This window comes from Acyrthosiphon pisum, unplaced genomic scaffold (genome assembly GCF_005508785.2).
Source record: "Acyrthosiphon pisum isolate AL4f unplaced genomic scaffold, pea_aphid_22Mar2018_4r6ur Scaffold_20960;HRSCAF=22641, whole genome shotgun sequence".
Lineage (NCBI taxonomy): Eukaryota > Metazoa > Arthropoda > Insecta > Hemiptera > Aphididae > Acyrthosiphon > Acyrthosiphon pisum.
This window is the reverse complement of record NW_021770374.1, coordinates 815,462-834,719: the sequence shown is the minus strand read 5'-3', so window position 1 is coordinate 834,719 and position 19,258 is coordinate 815,462. Positions and strand designations below refer to the sequence as shown.

The window sequence follows — 19,258 nt, the reverse complement described above, 5'->3', positions numbered from 1 at the left end:
CACTGCAACACGGCATCAACGACGACCGGCAATCGCACTAGAGCCACAACAACAATGATAACGACAGCGAATGATCCTGCAAAGCAAACGATGATCGTCTGCCGCCCGGTTAATTATCAAGCGGCGGTGACGATAGTGATTAAATCAGAAAAACCCGACTTTGAAAGTTTGAAATAAAATAAAGCACGTTATTGTTCAATGTTATTAGTATCGTGTATTACAATGAGTAAATGTGAGTAGAGAAATATACATACAAGGTCGTAAGACAATAATTGTTAATTCAATTCGCACAAAGAGAAAAATAAAAAGTTTACCAACACTGACGTAAAACATAAAATATTTTGTGAAAATCAGCCAACCATTAGCGACACTTTCGCCAGGAGGGGAATTGTTTTTTTTTTTTTTTAAAGTTAAGCAATTTACGACACTGTATACATCTTAACCTTCTTAGGGCCGTTCTTACCAAGTGAGAGTTAATTTTTTTTAACTTGACGGTTACCCTAACCTATAGGTTGTGTCAACTGGAGTATAAACCTATAACTTAAACTAATATCTTTCTCACAAACTTTTTAAACCTTCAGGTTTGGGCAACCTCTAGGTTAACACCGAAATTATAGTATTGATGTTAGTAACTATGTTTGTTATCACTTTTTTTCGTTGTTATCATTTATTTATTTATTCATTTCGTGTTTTTCTTTGATAACCGAGGTTTAAAAACTGTAAAATATTTTTTTAACTTTAATTTTGACAATATTCTTCAAATTTATTTTAATTTAATTAAATAAAATATTATATTGATTTTTATTGAAATTATATAAATATATATTATTTAAATTAACATTATGGATAAAAGAACAAGAGGACCCAAGTATGACGAAAGTCATCTTGTTGTTCTCTCTAACTTAGTCATCAAATATAAAGACATTATTGAAAATAAAAAAAGTGACCAAAACATATGGAAAACTAAAGATGTCACATGGAACAAAATCCAAAGCGAGTTTAATGCTCTAACTGGAATTGTACGTCCTGCTAAGTAAGTTCTAATTTCAAATACTTACCTAAAATGTACAAAATCTTAGTTGTGTGTTTGTTGGTTATACTTAACCAATCATAATTAATTTTTTTATACAGTTTTAAATTTCCAGATCATTAAAAGAGAGGTACGAAAAGTTAAAAAAGGATTCTAAAAAAGTATTGGCCTCAGAAAAGAGGGAAATTTTTAGTACTGGTGGTGGTATATGTAAAAAAATTCCCCGTTCTGAGGCAATAGACAAGATTATTTCTCTTCTTGGTATCTCTGGAGAAGGATTAAATAACCCATATGATGATGATGACATTGATAGTGAGTAAAAATTATCATGGCCTACTCATTACCATAATATATAACATGTCATCATGGTCTTAAAAATAATATTTTCTGCAGTTTTAATTTTTAAAAATTAGTTAAACCATTAATGAATAATTAATAATATTATTGAAAATCCTAACCTGATTCTGAACTAAATAAATATATTAATATAATAACAGCCATTAACAGGTTTCCTTAAACTTAATAAACAATTTTAGTTTTAATTTTAACTTATTATAATAAATATCATTGTAGGTATTAAATATAATGTATTAATGTCAATCTTGATATTTATAATAACATAATATAATTCACACAATACAATTATTATCAATGATTGATGATATTTAAATTTTATTGAGTATTAATTATTGAATATACATTAACTAGATATTGGAATTGTTGAAGAAAATTTTGAAGAAAATGAAATACAGAATACTACTACATTTACAGATAATGAAATTAATAATATGGTATTTATAATTTTTCTGGATTTAATATAAATCATCCATTTTCAACAATAGGTAGTAGATATCTAATACATCAATACCAGTAACATTTACCAACAATTACAATAAGTATCATTTTATAATAAAAAAAACCAATTTATATACGAATCGATTATTAACACACAACTACACAAGCAAGCAAAGCCAGGTTATTCAACTAGTCTTTCTTATTATTTATACAATATAAAACTTAAACATGTGGATATCCTAGTTAAATTACATTTTTTTTCGTCTTCAAAATGTTTATAAATTCTTAATGCTTACCTATCCTAAATTCCTAATATCCTAAATTCCTAATATCCTAAATTCCTATTATGTTTTTATTAGGAGACATTTATTGTAAACAAGAATATTAACAATATTATTCCTACCAATGTGGTAAATGAAGAAAATATAATCATATTGAATTCCTCTGTCATTGAAACAAAAAACCAAACTGATGTGGCTCAAAATGAATTTTCTTCCAATATTATTTCCACTGAAGATTGGAAATCTTGGTCTCCAGCTCAACTAAAAACACCAGTTAGTTCAAAATTAAAACAGGTAAGATGTGTCAATGATAGTTCTCAACCTCAAAAAAAAAAAAAGTATGAAAATTTAAAAGATGAAGTAAGACAGAAAACAATTGATTTGATCATGATTAAAACTCAACTAGCTAAAGAAGAGCTTGCATATTTTTTTAAAAAAAAGGAAAATGATGAAAAATTGTTTGAGCTAGAAATAGAAAAAAAAAAACTAGAAATACTCAAGTTAAAATCTGAAATCAAGTCTGATGATATAGTATAGTATAATGATAGTATATTGTTATTATTGTTCTTGATTAATTTACTTATTTCACTATTAATATTAATTATGTTATGTATTTTCTAAAAACCTATTAATTTCTAATAATTTAATTAATTCGTTTTTAATTTTAAATAGTTATGTATACTTATATGTTATTGTTTAAACCTTTTTTTAAATACTATTTTGCATTATAATTCTATGATAAAATTAATTTACTTCATAAATTCATTATTAATATTATATAAATTATATTATTTAGTTTCTAAAAAACATATGATAACAATAACTAAACCATAATTTCTAATGACAATTACTAGTTTTTAATTCATTAAATTCGTAATGTGATACAACATTAAGTACAAATTTATGTAGCTATATATATATTTTTGTTTTAATTACTTATTATTAATTTACGTTATGAAATATTCACTATTATTATTAATATTAAAATAAAATAATGAAAAATGTTATGTATAATTATAAAAATAACTTTTGTGATATAAATAAATTTATATTTATATTTATTCAAGGCCATTTTTCTTATCTTTAACAATATAATGTTGAAAACGTTGTACTTCACAATCTGAAACACCAAACACATAACAAAATTAATATCTAAATTGGTATTGAGGACGCCACATCCGCATGTGTGATCTCCGTCTTACAAACGTATAATATGGCAAATTTGCGTTCAGTATTGTGCCATTAGTTTTCATTTTACAGTAAATTCAAAAATTGACCTTGACCAATTATCAAATTTAAAGTTAAGAATATTATCTGTCTTTTCATGTCAGTTTTTTTGATAGTTTATGAGCATCTTTAACTTTAAATTTGATAATAAATCAATTTACTGTAAAATGAAAACGGGTGTAACTTAAAAGCATTTCCTCAGTACTTACCTTTCAAAATAATCAATGATTGCAATTCTTACTGGATTGTTATTTTGATTAAAATTATTATTTGGGTTTTCTAGATTAAAATTATCATTTACTGCTTCTGAAGCTTGCATTAATTGCTGAATACCTTCTTCAAATTCTAATTCTTCTTCATTGAAATCACGTGCTATATTATGTAATACAGCACAAGCCACAATAATTCCTTGTGTTAATTCTAGAGATGATTTTATCCCAAGTGAAATAATAGGAAATCGTCTTTTTAACACACCAAAAAGTCTTTCAACTGTATTTCTTGTCCTAATCAGTGATTCATTGTACAATTGTTCTCCTTCAGTTCTAGGTTCATTTAAAATTGTCATCATATAATTGCTTACTCCATACCCACTATCTCCAAGCAATAATGCGTCTCCAAACATATTGTCTTCAAATTGGGCTCTGATTCGGGAGTTCGAAAATATGTTACTGTCGTGTGCTGAGCCCGGCCATCGAGCAACTATATTTTTAATTTTTAGATCAGCTCCAGCAACAATTTGTACGTTGATAGAAAAGTATCCTTTTCGGTTTCGAAAAATTTCTGCATTATCTCCCCCTGGAGATAAAATTTTTACATGTGTGCAGTCAATTACACCAATAACTCTGGGAAATTTAGCGATTGAAAAAAAATTAAGTTTAGCTTGATTAATTTCTTCTTGGGTAGAAGGCATGCGTATAATATCTTTTCTCATCTTAGCTATCTCATGAGTAACTCTGGGTATAATTCTTCCAGCAGTTGCCGTGCTAACACCCACAAAATCTCCTACTGCTTGATAAATTGTCCCCAATGCATAAAATCTTAGTGTCAAGAGTACTTGATTTTCAGGTGATACCGCATTATTCCTGAAATACCAATTGCAATGTACAAGTTCAAAGCATCGACACAATTTTTTCTATTAAAATCATAATGAATATTTACCGATCTGTTCGATGTGCAATTTTGTCTCGGATTTGGTCTATAATGTGAACCACTGCATTTTTGGATAATCGAAATCGTTTTTTAAACTCCTCGTTATTCATAGTAAGTAAATAATTGCGTCTTTCTTTAAATACACGTGGGCGTCTAACTTGGGGTTCAAACTCATTGTCAGAACTATCAGTTGAAGTAATAAGGTCAACAATATTTTGAATTTCCATATTAATTAAAAGAAAGTTTGTAGGTAAACGAATATACACAAAACAACACAAAATGTGAAAAAAAAAGTCATTACCTATAAAAACTTATTACAATAGTGATAATAATAATTAACCATGTAGTTTGCAATTAAACGGCAGGAACAACTAGCTGTTAAAATAACCTGGAGGATTAGACAAAAAACCCATAGGTTACTTTTAAAAATTGTCTGGTAAGAAACATATATTCTAAACCTATAGGTTTATTATACATTAACCTAAGGGTTTATTTTAACCGTGAGATGGTAAGAACGGCCCTTAGGGGGTTACCGGGAATTGTTGGAGTAGCGAGATTTCTAGCAAATAGATTAGGATGATTTAGTACTCGAAGGCAAACGTTTTTATAGTATTTTACTATACCTTTAGCTTCATCATATTAAATTAAAGGCATTTTGAGGGTCTGAATGGATGGTATGATTAGAGAAGGGAATTTAGAAATTTACGTAGTGCTATATTTTGGAAAGTTTGTATTTTGTTTATATTAGACTTCTTTGCATTTCTCCAAAGTTGTATGCCGTATGTTCACATAGGTTTAAGTAAGGATTTATAAATAATAATTTTAGTATTGACTTGGGAATGTTTATTATAATTGATAAGATTTTTAGGTAGGCGTAACCGTAGATTTAAGTTTACTATTTTAGATTTAATATGCGGGCCCCGGGTCAGCCTTTTATCTAGGGTTAAACCAAGGTATTTAGAATATAGAGAATTTGGAATTTGTGTGCCATAAATAGAGACGTTATTGCAAGGAGCTAGTCTGAGGGTGAACGTTGTATGACCTGATTTTGAATGGTGAATTTTAATTTTCCAGTTTGTATACCACTTTTCTATAACCTTTATAACCCTAGATAACTAGGGGGTACTTAAGTACTCCCCAATCGCCAATTCAACACCCCCTGGTCACCAGGGCCTTATTTAAGGGGGGGCAAGTGTACCTTGTTGTCCGGGGCGGCAAATTGTTTAGTCCATTTAGGGGGTGGCAAATTTATATTGATAAATTATCATCGTATATTAATTGTTGGGATAAAATGAATAAATTTACATAATTTTAATTATTATTTTAACTAGAATGTGCTCTGATGGCTGTATTTTGGAGTGATATTCTTGAAATGTTGAATAAGACAAGTAAAAATTTACAATCTGTGAGTATTGATTTAATCACCATTGTTCAGCTTTATGATTCAACAATATATTATGTTAAATTGGCTCAGAATAAAAATAGATTTATAGATTATGAAAATTCTGCTAAAGATTTGTCTGGGTTAAGTGACTATAAAGAAAATGAGAAACGAAAAAGAAGACAAAAGTTACCACATTGCGAAACCAGATCCAATGAAGTAACATTATCAGGTCGAGAAAATTTTATTGTAATGATATATTTTTTTATACTAGACAATTTACAATCAGAGTTACAGAAACGCAAGTTTGTGCATATGATAATTTGGTGAAAAAATTTTCCTTTTTTCATAATATAACACAGCATTCAATTAATGAAATTCTTAAAAGTGCTAAGGAATTATGTAAAGCTTAAATATAAGTTTGGCTAGTGAGGTGGTCCAGCTACAAGGGCACGTCCATAGCTTAGGAACTTCTGACAATAATCCTCAAACTATTTCAACAATGAATCAAGAAAGGTGTTCTGCGTTGGCTTTATTGACAATAGAATCGGATATAACCAGTGAAACAGATTTCAAAGAAATGATAACTTTTTTCTCAAACCTTCAGTCAAAGAGAAAGTTTTAAATTTATTTATATACCTATTTAGATTATAACTATTAATAACAAATACAATACTTAATAATAAATAATAAATAATTTACTTAAAACTATTTTCTTTATTTAACATTGGTTTTCCTATATAGAGAAATTATATTATATTTTTTAATTTTTTATGATCATAATTACTATTCATAATATATTTTACAATAATAAATCACACATATGAATATAATATTATAGTGAATATTGTAGGTGTATACATTTAATTCGCCAATATTATATTAGTGAGAGTAGCATACTAATATGTTTATGTAGTTGGTTCAATTTTCTGTGGACCAAAATTGTATACAACAAAATAGTTACACCTTACATTTTAAGAAATGGCATTTTTTTTTTTTGTGGGAGTGTGTGGGGGGGGGGGGGGGTAGGTGCCAGGGGCGGCTGAAATATGTTGCCCCGGGGCGCAAATTGTCCAAATACGGCCATGCTGGTCACTTATAAAACACTAAAAATAATGTGAAAAAAGAACGATTTCTTTATTTTATTTGAGATTTTTATAAAAAAAATAATACCTATATGTGGTTAGTTACTAGTGAGATAAATACCTATACATAATTTAAGCATTCCCTAAAATGTAGCTCTAGTTACGTATAATATAAAAAAATTAAAGTTCAAGACAATGTTGACTGTTGAGTGAAATGTAGATGTTTGAAAGTTTAAAATACAACATCGTGGACCAGAACATAGGTACCAATAATTTTCTGCGCTTTTTCATTAGTGCAAATGTACTTATTACGTTATCAAAATCAATGGTTTGAGCTATGTTGCTTTCTATGCTCAATATGGCCAAATTTGATAGCCGGTCTTCAGTCATAGTTGGGCGAAGGCATATTTTGAGAAGTTTTAGATAGCTAAAACTTCTTTCTGCAGTTACACTGCTGACTGGAAGTGTATAAAAAATTTTATGCAACGTACCTATATAAATAATTTATATTATATTTATATTTATCCAAATTATTTGGATATGAAGAAACTATGTCTCGTGATATCATGAACTTCAATAATCCATTTAATTTTAAAGTTCCAGTTATTCCAGTTTCAGTAGTTTTGTCATACACTTGTTGGTAAACTAGAAATAATGAACGGTATTCCACTTCTATATCAATTTCATCTATTTCAACTTCATAAAATCTTATATAATATATCTAACATATTTTTATACTTGTGTAAGTATAATACATTATAAGCTTATAAGTCTAAGCACGATTTCTAGTCTAAGCAGATCTTTGTTATTCTGATAGAGGGGGGGCACATATAAATTGTATAATTTTAATTTTAATTAATAATACATACAATCTATAATTTTTAAACAATAATGATTATAATAAATAATAATTAATAGTTGGTAGTATTATTCTTATTAATTGAATTTTTCATTTATATGATACTCGTAGTTACATAACAAATTGTTGACAGAAAATTTATAAGGGGGCATGTGTCCCTCCTCTAAATTCGCCACTGTACAAATTTTTATATAGTTTGCCATTTCGAGGGGCCACATTTAACTGGGAAAAAAACTGTGGGTAAGCTGACCTCCCAAACCCCTCCCCGGGGGTGCCCTTGTCATGGACCATTCACAATTTATTTCTCCGATACTAAATATTTTTATTTATAGTAATAACTATAAATTTACTATTAATTCAAATTCAAATTCTTTAAGGAATTTAATTTAAATTTCTTATACATTTCATGGTATATATGTCCAAAAGATTGTTTGGAAACAGTGCACTTTTTAAAAAACTGTTTAGATGATGGATCTGTAAAGCTTGACATGGATACTATTAAAAATTCTAAGATAAAAGTTATAATTCCTGAAAGGTAAATCAAAAATTTTAAGTTATTATATTATTCTCCATTGTACAATAACCAGAACCTTGTCAACGTCAGGTATATTCCGAGGTCGTGAAAAAAGTGTTTTTGTGTAGCAGTGTGGTCGGTCCGGTCGGCGTTCGAGCCTCATAACGGCGGCGGCGGCGGCTTATGATGGTGGGGCTGGTCAGTTTCGTCGTATGGGTGCAAGTTTTATATAATTTTAAATGGACAGCAGAAAGAATGCACCGTCTGCAGTACTGACGATGATGACAGCAGTAGCAGCCGTCGGCCGCGGGTCGAGTGAACGAACACTGCTAAGTGAGGAGGTCGTGGGGAAGGTGTTGTATAATATTTATATTTGTTGTTAATAATACTATCGCGCGCTTGCCTTTTCTAATAATAATGTAAGAAACGATTAAGTAATATAATCGGTATGGGGAAAAGCTTTGTGGTATTGTGTATAATATAAGAGGCCCAAAATTCTGTAACGTTACAAACTCTAGTACCACATAACATTTTGTCAAATTTAATTTGGGTGTCTGTTAAGTTTCCATAATTCTTGTATGGTATTAATAACCAATCTCTTATACTATAAGCACCATCTCCAATAATATGGTATTTATTTTTACATATTAAAGGAAGCTCTTTACTAATGTCTGTCAAAGCAAATACTCTTGAATTATGGATTTTCCCCGGTGCACCAGTGAATACATAAATACTTTTTTTTTGTGATCACATATAGTTTGCAGGGTAATAGATGGCATGTCATGCCTGTTGGTATATGTACTTTTAAGTTTGTGAGCAGGAGTTCTTATAGGTATTGAAGACTCGTCGATGCACCCGATTACACCAGGAAGTCCAGAAACCTAAATTTGATATGGATTTAGTAAAAAAACCTTATGTAAGGCAAAAAAAGCTTAATTTATATATTTACTTTTTGAAATTCTTGAGATAAATTATCAGTTCCTTCGTTTAAATTTATATTAGTCGCTGAAATATCGACAAGGAAGTCCATAACTCTGTTGTTGATACGAAATTGTGTGGTCAATCCAACACCAAATCGTTCTGACACATCACGTAGATAACATTTATTTGCAGAAACCCTGAACCATTTTATTTTAATAACTAAAGGATTTAGAATAGTATTTTGTCAACTATAAATTTACCATAAAAAGGAAAGTATAGGGTTTTCTGACGTGACAGAAGATTCATTCAAATTTTTTCTTGGAAAGAAAATAGACTTATCAAACTTTTCTACAATATTGTACGCAGTAGATCTTTCCACCCTAAAACTACCTTTAAGCTAAAAAAAATCTCCAGGAGCTCGTGCAACTATCACTGCACTGAGTGGAAAAATCTCGCATAGTGCAGTAACGTGGAACATAAAATTAGTTATTTAGTGCGCACTGGAATAGCTGATGAAACATAAAAAAGTGCACTAATGCAGTCAGGTGGAAAACGCTATAAAATGCTAATTATTCCATGAGATAATAATTTATTCGGCTGATAACAGGTTGTTTATAGATGACGGATAATATTATGTGACTGTTATTAGTTATGATTTTTTTTAAGTTACTTGTTACGGATTTACGGTGTTATTTAGTTACTAACGAGCTAATGCTAATTTGATAAACAGCTAAACATTTAAATTTACAGTGTGATCGTGTAAGTTCTTACTATTCTCCACTACTCACCTTTTAAAAATTATGGATAAAGTAAATAAAAAAACTAAAGGAAAATCTGCATCATTTGAACAGAAAGATGCGCTGGTTGAGTTTATGGTTCCTCACCCTGAGCTACAAAAAGGAAAATTTGGTCTAAACTTTACTCATAAGCAGACAAATTCTCTATGGAATGAAGTCTATGAATGTATAGAACTCATAAATATCTTCTAAACTGACGATACAATCTTTTCTTGTAACAAACAATTCTTTCCCGTTCTTACAGTCAGCATGTTTTTTGATTGATGTCATTTAATGAATTAGCTTCAGAATCAGAGTTAAAATGACTTTTTATTGTTGTCATTTAATGACTTAGCTTCAGAATCAAAGATAAAATGACTTTTTGTTGATTTGCATGTATATTTACTAAGTAACCAAGGATCATCTATACGTGTGGACACAAACTTTAAATATTCTCCAATTATTATACTCTATGAATGTATGGAACTCATGAACATCTTCTAAACTGACGATACAATCTTTTCCTTAAAATACTTTAATTATACTTTATACTTTAATTGGTGCAAATAAAAATTTAGATTATGGAGAACAGTAATCATAATTTAAAAATGTGAGTTAATTGCTTACTGACGTTTGTTCTATTTTTTACTCTAATCAAAATAATGACTGTTGGATTGACATGAAATCCAATACAAAGACCAAAAACGTTCAGTTAAGGAAAAGTTGAATGAAAACTGATGGAGGAGAAACAAGTGATCTACCTATTTGATTTAGAACCATTAGATAATAACATTTCAAGTATCAATGGTGATGTTTCAATTTTTGGACAATTCCAAACAGCTGAGCCAATAGTCAACTTTGAGAACTACAATTGTGTAGTTATTGGTTCAAAAAGTATCATTATCAGTAATAGTGGTTATACAATTTATATTTTAATGGGGCAAATGTAGGTTATTTTTGTTTTAATGTTTGTAGCTATTAAAATGTTCTATATTTATTGTATATTATTTTTATCGTAGACCTGTAAAAAAACATAACTAGCATTGAGTTTACTTCAGAAGTAGTAAACTTGCATACACCAAATTTAACAGCAGAATCTACCCTAATTTATAATAATAATGCAGACGATGCCATAAATATGTATGGTTATCCTGAATCAGAAATAATGTAACTATTGAAAAATAAATAATAAATATTGAAGTTTCCTTTTTAAATAGGGTGTGGATAGAGTCCCCGAAATTTCGTGATAATTGTCAAAATGTTATCAGTCCCGGACAATTTTTTCTTATCATTGCGCATGCGCGGGGACTAGGATTTTTTTCCTACGCGATTCAATAATTTATGGTACTGCCGGGATCGTACAATAGTAACTGTTATCGTATGATTTGTATGGATTTATTTGTTGCTATAAATAACTAAGAAGTGAATCACTAGTTGTTTATTGTTGTGCTTGTGTTGAGTTCTGTCAAGTTTAATTTTTCGTTATGCAATGATGTCGAACCAATATATTGGTAAAAAGTTTAATTCTTATGAAGATGTTGAAGTGTTTATGACTCAGTATAAACTAGGGGTCGTGGTTATACACGGGTTATTAGAGTATACGTGTACACGTAACCCGGGTTATACACGGATATTTTTTACCGATACACGTGTATTTAATACCCGTTACTCGTGCATTTATTATCATGAAGTAGACACCGGACACGCCTGTAATTTTATTAATTCATTTAATAAATATACATACAATTATTTCAAAATCTTATATCTTCATTATTTAGACTTTAGAGATTGATACTTAAATAGTTATGAGTTTTAAATGTTATAATGGGTTATATTATGGCTTAGGTAGTAAATACAAATTAATTAATCTATTAAATTATTCTCAATTGTTAATCGTTATATGTAGGTAATAACTTATATTATTATAAGATTATTTTAAACTGGTTTTAAAGAAAAAAACCCAAAGTTATCTTATCGACAACTTTACGGCCTCGATAGCTTGTTACAATATTTTGTCAATTTTAAGATTGTTTCATAATTTATACAGTGTCTGTGTGTATGACGTGACGTTTCATATTCACTGTTGTACGTAATTTCATTATTTTAGTTTGAAAGATGAATAATCGGTCAAAAAGTTGGGTGTGGCAATATGGTAAACGGCAAGGTGATAGGGCTTTTTGCGATTTATGTGATGAAAATTCAAATAAAGAGTTTAGCTGTGCTGGTGGGTCAACAGGATCGTCCGGAAGACATTTAAAAGTAATACATAATGTCGGAAGAACTACTCAAAATCAAAGGTATGTATTTGGAACATGAATTATTTTGAATAGAAAGTTGGTAGTTTTAAGAAAATAGTAAAATACTAAATATTTATAATAATTATTTATTAAAATAATGATCCTACACCTAATATAAAATACATATTTTGATTCCAATCCCCTCCTATTTTGTATATTCAATATTGTATCCCCTACAGAGTACAGACCACTTAACATCAAGTTAGACCTATATATAGATATCATTATTGTTTAGATCACCGATATGGTAGTTTTATATAAATATATGCATTTTTCGATCCATGACTCATAATCCATTTTATAGCTCGTAAGGTTACGCTTTCATTTCATACGTGTCGTTCATATTATATTTCTTAAATATTTTAGTTTCTGAGCGAAGCGATGAATGTATTGATTTTACAATGATGTGTGTTTTTTTTTTATTTTTTTTTTGTGTCTGTCATCACGTTTTAGGACAGTAAAAATGCTTGGATTTTCATCAATAGTAACTTTTCTGATAGCAAAGTGAATCTAGTTGGTACTTTGGGGGGTCAAAAGTTAAAATTTCCCAATAGTTTTCATAAGCGCTGGGAAAAACAACATAAAAATTAAGGAAAAACGGGAATTTTTACGCAAAATCGGTTTTTGACAAAATCGAATTTGGTTTAACTTTAAAACAAATGACCGTAGATTCTTGAAATTTTCACTGGTTGTTTATATTTGCATTTTCTATACACGATAAAATTTTCAAAATATTACGATTTATTTTGAACTGTTTAAGAACATTTTCATTTTCCATTTTTTTTTTTAGTTTTTTTTCTAGAAATATCAATAAAACTTTGTTTGTTGAGTAGAAATACTTGAAAATTTAATACAAGGCGCCTACTATATTGTTACACTGGCAGATGAAAAATATTAAAAACCGTTAGTCACAGTTTTTTTTTTCTAAGCATTTAAAGTTCATAAATTGAAAAAATATGGAAAAATCACGAAAATTTGCAAATTATTTCCAGTTAGAAATTCATAAAAATTTTTATTATTTTTATGTTATTTGGTGTCTTTTTTATTCGGTTTGCTTTTGTGCGAGGGATCTTAAACCATTGTAATGTGTTTGGCTGAACCTTTTTCTTTAATTCAAAGCTTTTTGATTAATTTTAATTATTATTGTAATTAAATTATATTTCTTAGTGATGATAATGATCTTGAAGTAGAGGAGTCTAATACGATTATGACACATGGTTCACCATCATCATCTTCAAATAATTTAAATACCGATTGTTCTTCATCTTCAGAATTTCGTGAACCACCCCTCAGAAAATGACGTAGAACTTTTATGAATAAGAACCTTGAGCATAATAACATTTGTAGTTCTGAGAGAACAGAACAAATCCACCAAGCGTTAGCTAAAATGATTGCGATCAACCAAATGCCATTATCATTTTGTTCAAGTTCTGGGTTTAAACAGTTTATGGCTATCGTCGAACCAAATTATTTAATATGTAAAGAAGGATCTATAAAACGAAGACTCAAAGCATTTAAATCGTCGGTTAAAGAATAAATAAAAAAAGAATTAAGAAATGCCAAGAGTGTAAGTTGTACATCTGACTGTTGGTCATCAATATCTCTAGAATCGTATATAACAGTTACTGCACATTTTATTGATGACCAGTGGTGCCCAAAATCTTACACTCTGACAACTCACCAATTGGAGGACCGCCATACAGCTCTCAATCTAAGTAATCAGTTGGAAACTACTTTTAGTAAATGGGAAATCGAACAAAAAGTTATGGCAGTAGTTACTGATAACGCAAAAAATGTTTTGAATGCTGTCAATTTACTTACTAATATTACAGAAAAATATGACCTTACATGTTCTGCGCATACTTTACAACTTGCGATTAACAATGGTTTGAAATATGATAAAATAGAACAATTAATTCAATTAAGTAATAAAATCGTTGGTCATTTTAAACATTCAAATGTGGCCACTCAATGTTTAAAGACTAAGCAAGAACAACTTGGTTTACCAACGGAATGTTTAATTCAAAGTTGTAAAACCAGATGGAACTCCGTATTCATGATGTTGGATCGACTTTATGAAAATAGGTGCCCAGTATCAAATGTCTTTGCTGATCGCACAGTTACTACAGCAGCAATGGCACAAAAGTTCGAAGTAACCGAGAACCAATGGGCAGCTATAGAAACTATAGTTAAATTACTTAAGCCTCTACAAGTAATTACAACTGTATTTTGTGGTGAAAAGTATTGTTCAATTTCAATGGTCAGGCCTCTCCTTAACATTGTTATAGAAAAGCATTTACAGCCTCAGATAAATGACGATGAAATTGCTCAAAATTTCAAATACATTGTAATACAAGAATTAAAAGACCGTTTCAAGTTAAACTGGAATCCTTCTAGTGTTGTGTCTGCTCGACAAATTGCATCTTTTCTCGACCGAAGATACAAAGATTTAGAACACGAGGCAGCAGATGCAAGAGAAGAAATTCGAACCCGAGTCAAGAGTTTGTTAGATGTTATAAGTGAACATGATGACGATATGCAAATTCAAACATCTGAGACAAAAAATAGCTTCGGGGGACTTGCGTTTCTATACGGTGATAAGGGCAACTGTAAGGCTAGGATTAGTGCTCGACCGACGGTCAGCGCTGACGTCAGTCGAGCGTAGATATATCAAAGGATGCATATGAACAACTACAGTGCAGAGCTGAAAAGTTGATACGCGCGTACAGCTACGTCGCGCTGACGAGGACCGTCGGTCGAGCTCGTCCGTCACGCGTACGTCGGTCGACCGACGGGCCATATCCGTAAATGCTGCCATTTAGTTTGACGCTGATCGAGCGACTGACCGTGAGCGCGTACTCGAGTTTTTTTTAATTTTTATTATATTATTATATAATTATAATTGTTAATTATAATTTTACAATGAACATCGATACCGAACGGGTCATTTCTGAGGTGCGTCTTAATCCACCATTGTGGGACCTTTCTTGTAATACATACAAAGAACGTGATGCGAAAATAAAAGCTTGGCAAGAAGTTTGTAAAGCAGTTGTACACAATTACGACGATATGCCTGATAATGAGAAAAAAGTTATAGGTAAGTAAATTAAAATTGATGATTAAAATGTATACTAATGGAACACCTTGCCTACTTTAAAAAAAAAACAAATTAAGTCCTCTCATGGTAATAACATTTGTGACAAAAAAAATGTTATTATTAATTAGTGATGTTACGAACCCTGATTTTTAAGGCTAGATAAGGTCGAACCGAACCCGAACCATATTTTTTAATATATAATAATATTAGATAACATATTAATAATAAGCCACAGATATTAAAATTGAAAACAACCAAACAATCTATTTTTGTATCTAGGGTTTAAATCGAACAGTTCGTAACATCACTATTATTAATGTTATTAATAACCAGATAAATAATAACTTATTATCAAAATGTTCGTGGTTCAAATTGTTTTATTCTGTGGTTCAAACTCTGAATTACGTTTCTATAATAGAAGGAATACTGAGGGTGGTGGGATTAGGATTTATTGATCATCTAAAATTATAAATATTTAATTTAATGGTTTTGTAATATTAAATTTATATTTATAGGTATCATTACGGTTTAAAAATAGTTATAATTATATATTATTGTGTATTATACCTACTATTATTATAGTTTAAATTACAGTTCTTTTTGCCTTACAAGGCGTAATTACTAATTAATTTATACATGACAAAGTTAAAAGTTAAAATATACTAGCATCTTGCCACGGTACACTTCCACTAGGAGAAACGAAATAGTTGGCAAATTTATCCCTTATCATATCGCCTGATCTTGTAATATTACCGTTCATATTGAGATTAAGTTCTTGAAACCCCTCAACAGTTAGTGTGTCTTCTACTCTGTAACCATCTCGTTCTCTTATGTAGTTATGCAAAACGCAACAAGCCTTTACGATTGTTATTGTATTTGGTAAAGAAGTATTCATTGGTCTATGAAATATATTAAATTTATTACTCATTATTTCAAATGTAGACTCAATATACCTTCTAGCACAGCTCATTCTATAGTTAAATATCTTCTTTTTTGTTGTCAGATTACTTCGTGCGTAAGGTCTTAAAACTTTGTTCGATATACCGAATGCAGAATCACCGATTATCATATATGGAAGTGGTTCGGTAGTATTAGGTAGTGGTTTTGGTGGAGGTAACGTTATGTCTCCATTATTTATTTTCGTAAATAAAGTGCTTCCCTTAAAAATAGTTGAGTCTGAGTCTGTTCCACATGAACCTACATTTATGTAATTAAATAATTATCATATATGTGATAATCGGAATCACACATGGCCAATAGAACAATAGAATAATACTTTTTATAGTTTGAAAACAAACTTCCACTGTGTTCAGGACAGATTATTCGTACGTGCTTCCCGTCGATACTGCCGATGCAGTTAGGGAAGTTTGCTACATTCTCGAAGCCGGCAGCGATTTTTAGCCATCCTTCCTGTGTACTCGGCATCGATAGGCATTCTTCATGAAATAGGTCCCAAATATTTGTACACACTTCTTTTATGATTCCACCGATTGTTGCCGTACCTAGACGGTAACTAAAATAAAGATCAGTATATCTTTGTCCAGTTACGAGGTATCTGAAATAAAAAAATAAAAAAAATAAATTATTTTACAGAAAGAAATGTACAACAGCGGTGGAAGACGGCACGGGACGCTTACGTTAGATGCAAAGCGTCATTAAAAAATACTAAGTCTGGTTCTGCAGGTGGAAACAAAACGAAGAAATATGTATACTTTGACTGTATGCAGTTTCTAGATAAAAAACATATTGTAGATACTGAGGATTCAATTGTGGAAAGTCAGAACACAATTAATGAATCCCAACCAAATAGCGAAATAGGAACTAATGACGACGCTCTAAATTCAACTCTACCTTCACCATCTGAAGACTCTAACTTTTGCAAGCCAAAACAAACTGCTACTGCTGAACGGAAAAATGTGCAAGCAAGGCGTAAAAGAATTCGTGATGAAGACAGAGAATTTGATAGAGAAATGATGAACATGTTTAAAGAAAATACAAAACTCATGCAAAACGATGATATGTCATTTTTTTGTTCGCTTTTGCCGATTATGACCAACTTTTCTAATCATCAAAAATTACTTTTCCGTTCAGCAGTGCTACAAAAAGCAATTGAAATTTCCAGCGGCTCTAGTGAAGTCCGACCCTCAACATCACAAACTTTTTTTTCGACTTCGGAATCACAACATTCCGATACTTCTACATCATATACAACAGAAGAATCCAGAAGAACACCACAGCAGATTGAGGAACTAGATGATGATCCATCGGGTACAACATATGCTTTGGAGGATTTTCTTACTTTACAGAAATTGTAATACAAATATAAACTGTAATAAATTATGATAACATGCATTAAAATATTTAAGTATAATAATGTCTTTTTAATATTAATTTTAAGTTAATCATTTTTTAGAATCTGAGTAAAATAAAGAACGTATTAATTTATAGGCACAAAGTATTTGACTTAAGCTCGATTTTTTTTATAGCTATTGTAAGCAAAACTTGTGAACAACCATAGGTGGAAATCGGGGAGGGCTTGAGGGGACTAAGCCCCCCCAGATGTTTAAAGTGCAGGTCTCAGCCACCCCTGGCCCTCACAATTTTAATGAGACTAAATATACAATAATTATTATAATTAAAAAATTCATTTTTAATATCTGAATTACAAAATACAAAAAAATATTTTATGATAAAAATTTAATTTAATTCATAAGTTTTACCAGGGATCGAAACCGTTTCAAACTTTAACGGTTACGGTTTCGGTTTTTGAGAACGGTTTTCTACATTTTATGGTTTTGGTATAGGTTCTAAGTCTTTAAGATCGGTTTTTCAAATTGTTTGGTTTTGGTTTCGGTTTCAAAAAAGGTTATATATTAGGTACCTACTCTTATTATATTATATACTTGGCTTCTTTGTTTTAACATAATAACATCCTATATTAAATTGGTTAAATTAAATTAATTTAATATTTTAATAATAAAATAAATGTAATACAATTTCTGTTTAGAATAAAATGTTCAAAGTAAGGCACATTATTGTTTTTGTACTTTATTATGGTTAAATTGTTTAGTAGGTATGTCAAACTTTGTAAATTGTCTTGTTGAAATAAATAATTGCGAGCGACTCTGGTACAGCAGTGCCTATATAGGTGCAATGAGAAATATAATGCTCAGCCCCCCCCCCCCCCAGTTATTTCACCAAATTTCCGCCTATGTGAACAACCTTGTACTAAATTTTCGATTCTTAGCTATGAATACAAAAAAATGTATACATTTTGAAGTACAAAATAATTTGCAAATATTCGTGTTTTTAAGTATTTTGAGAGTTTTTTTCCATACATTATAAAGTTTTCAAAACACTGACTAGTTTTGAGTTTCATTAATTAATAAAAATACAACAATACAATTAGAGAAGTACTTACCTTATAGTGACGGACAATCTTTCTGCTGGCGACACTGGGATACGAAAAGTGTTCTGACGCTTCAAAGAATCTTCTAGTTTTGCAAGCAGCTCGTCAAAACTTTTAATAGACATTCGGAAGTAATCAAAAAATTTTGACTCATGTTCTCGTAATTTCGAAAACAGCGTACAGAATTCACCTTCAATTGGTCGGTCTACAATAACCATGTGGACATGATATCTTCTACGTCTTTTTTTATTTTTTCTTAATTGTTTGCGTAAATAATACGCACATATCATAGAATTTACTAGGTATGGATTCATAGTTCCAAAAGTTTAAGTTTAAAAAAGTATTTAAAAAAATTGATTAATAACGAAATAACATACACAATATGACCGACACAGTTGCCGATCAGCTATGTACTAAACGCTTTGTCACGACCGACG

General features: G+C 30.2%; 3 protein-coding genes across 3 annotated transcripts; 1 reads left to right on the top strand and 2 right to left on the bottom strand.

The window, feature by feature from the left end:
- Nucleotides 1-3,164: 3,164 nt before the first annotated feature.
- On the bottom strand, nucleotides 3,165-4,709 carry LOC100164774 (putative nuclease HARBI1). Its single transcript, XM_001944496.1, has 3 exons — nucleotides 4,492-4,709; nucleotides 3,667-4,415; nucleotides 3,165-3,226 (listed from the first exon to the last, which is right to left on the bottom strand). The coding sequence occupies exons 1-3, from the start codon at nucleotides 4,707-4,709 to the stop codon at nucleotides 3,165-3,167; spliced, it is 1,029 nt and encodes a 342-aa protein (XP_001944531.1).
- A 9,665-nt stretch (nucleotides 4,710-14,374) lies between these two features.
- LOC107883641 (zinc finger BED domain-containing protein 1-like) lies at nucleotides 14,375-14,980 on the top strand. The gene has a single exon (XM_016804070.1). The coding sequence runs from the start codon at nucleotides 14,375-14,377 to the stop codon at nucleotides 14,978-14,980; it is 606 nt and encodes a 201-aa protein (XP_016659559.1).
- Nucleotides 14,981-16,064: 1,084 nt separating this feature from the next.
- Nucleotides 16,065-16,837, bottom strand: LOC103309362. The gene is made up of 3 exons (XM_008184623.1): nucleotides 16,711-16,837; nucleotides 16,366-16,609; nucleotides 16,065-16,311 (listed from the first exon to the last, which is right to left on the bottom strand). The coding sequence occupies exons 1-3, from the start codon at nucleotides 16,835-16,837 to the stop codon at nucleotides 16,065-16,067; spliced, it is 618 nt and encodes a 205-aa protein (XP_008182845.1).
- Between the last annotated feature and the right edge of the window lie 2,421 nt (nucleotides 16,838-19,258).

Excerpts from the sequence above, each read along its gene's own strand:
- LOC103309362 (XM_008184623.1), bottom strand. The coding sequence starts at position 16,837 with ATGCCGAGTACACAGGAAGGATGGCTAAAAATCGCTGCCGGCTTCGAG. Across the intron at positions 16,610-16,710 it reads CTGTCCTGAACACAGTGGAA|GTTCATGTGGAACAGACTCA; the intron begins GTTTGTTTTCAA and ends ACATAAATGTAG. Across the intron at positions 16,312-16,365 it reads AGAATGAGCTGTGCTAGAAG|ACCAATGAATACTTCTTTAC; the intron begins GTATATTGAGTC and ends TATATTTCATAG.
- LOC107883641 (XM_016804070.1), top strand. The coding sequence starts at position 14,375 with ATGTTGGATCGACTTTATGAAAATAGGTGCCCAGTATCAAATGTCTTT.
- LOC100164774 (XM_001944496.1), bottom strand. The coding sequence starts at position 4,709 with ATGGAAATTCAAAATATTGTTGACCTTATTACTTCAACTGATAGTTCT. Across the intron at positions 4,416-4,491 it reads ATTGCACATCGAACAGATCG|GAATAATGCGGTATCACCTG; the intron begins GTAAATATTCAT and ends TTGGTATTTCAG. Across the intron at positions 3,227-3,666 it reads AGAATTAGAATTTGAAGAAG|ATTGTGAAGTACAACGTTTT; the intron begins GTATTCAGCAAT and ends TTGGTGTTTCAG.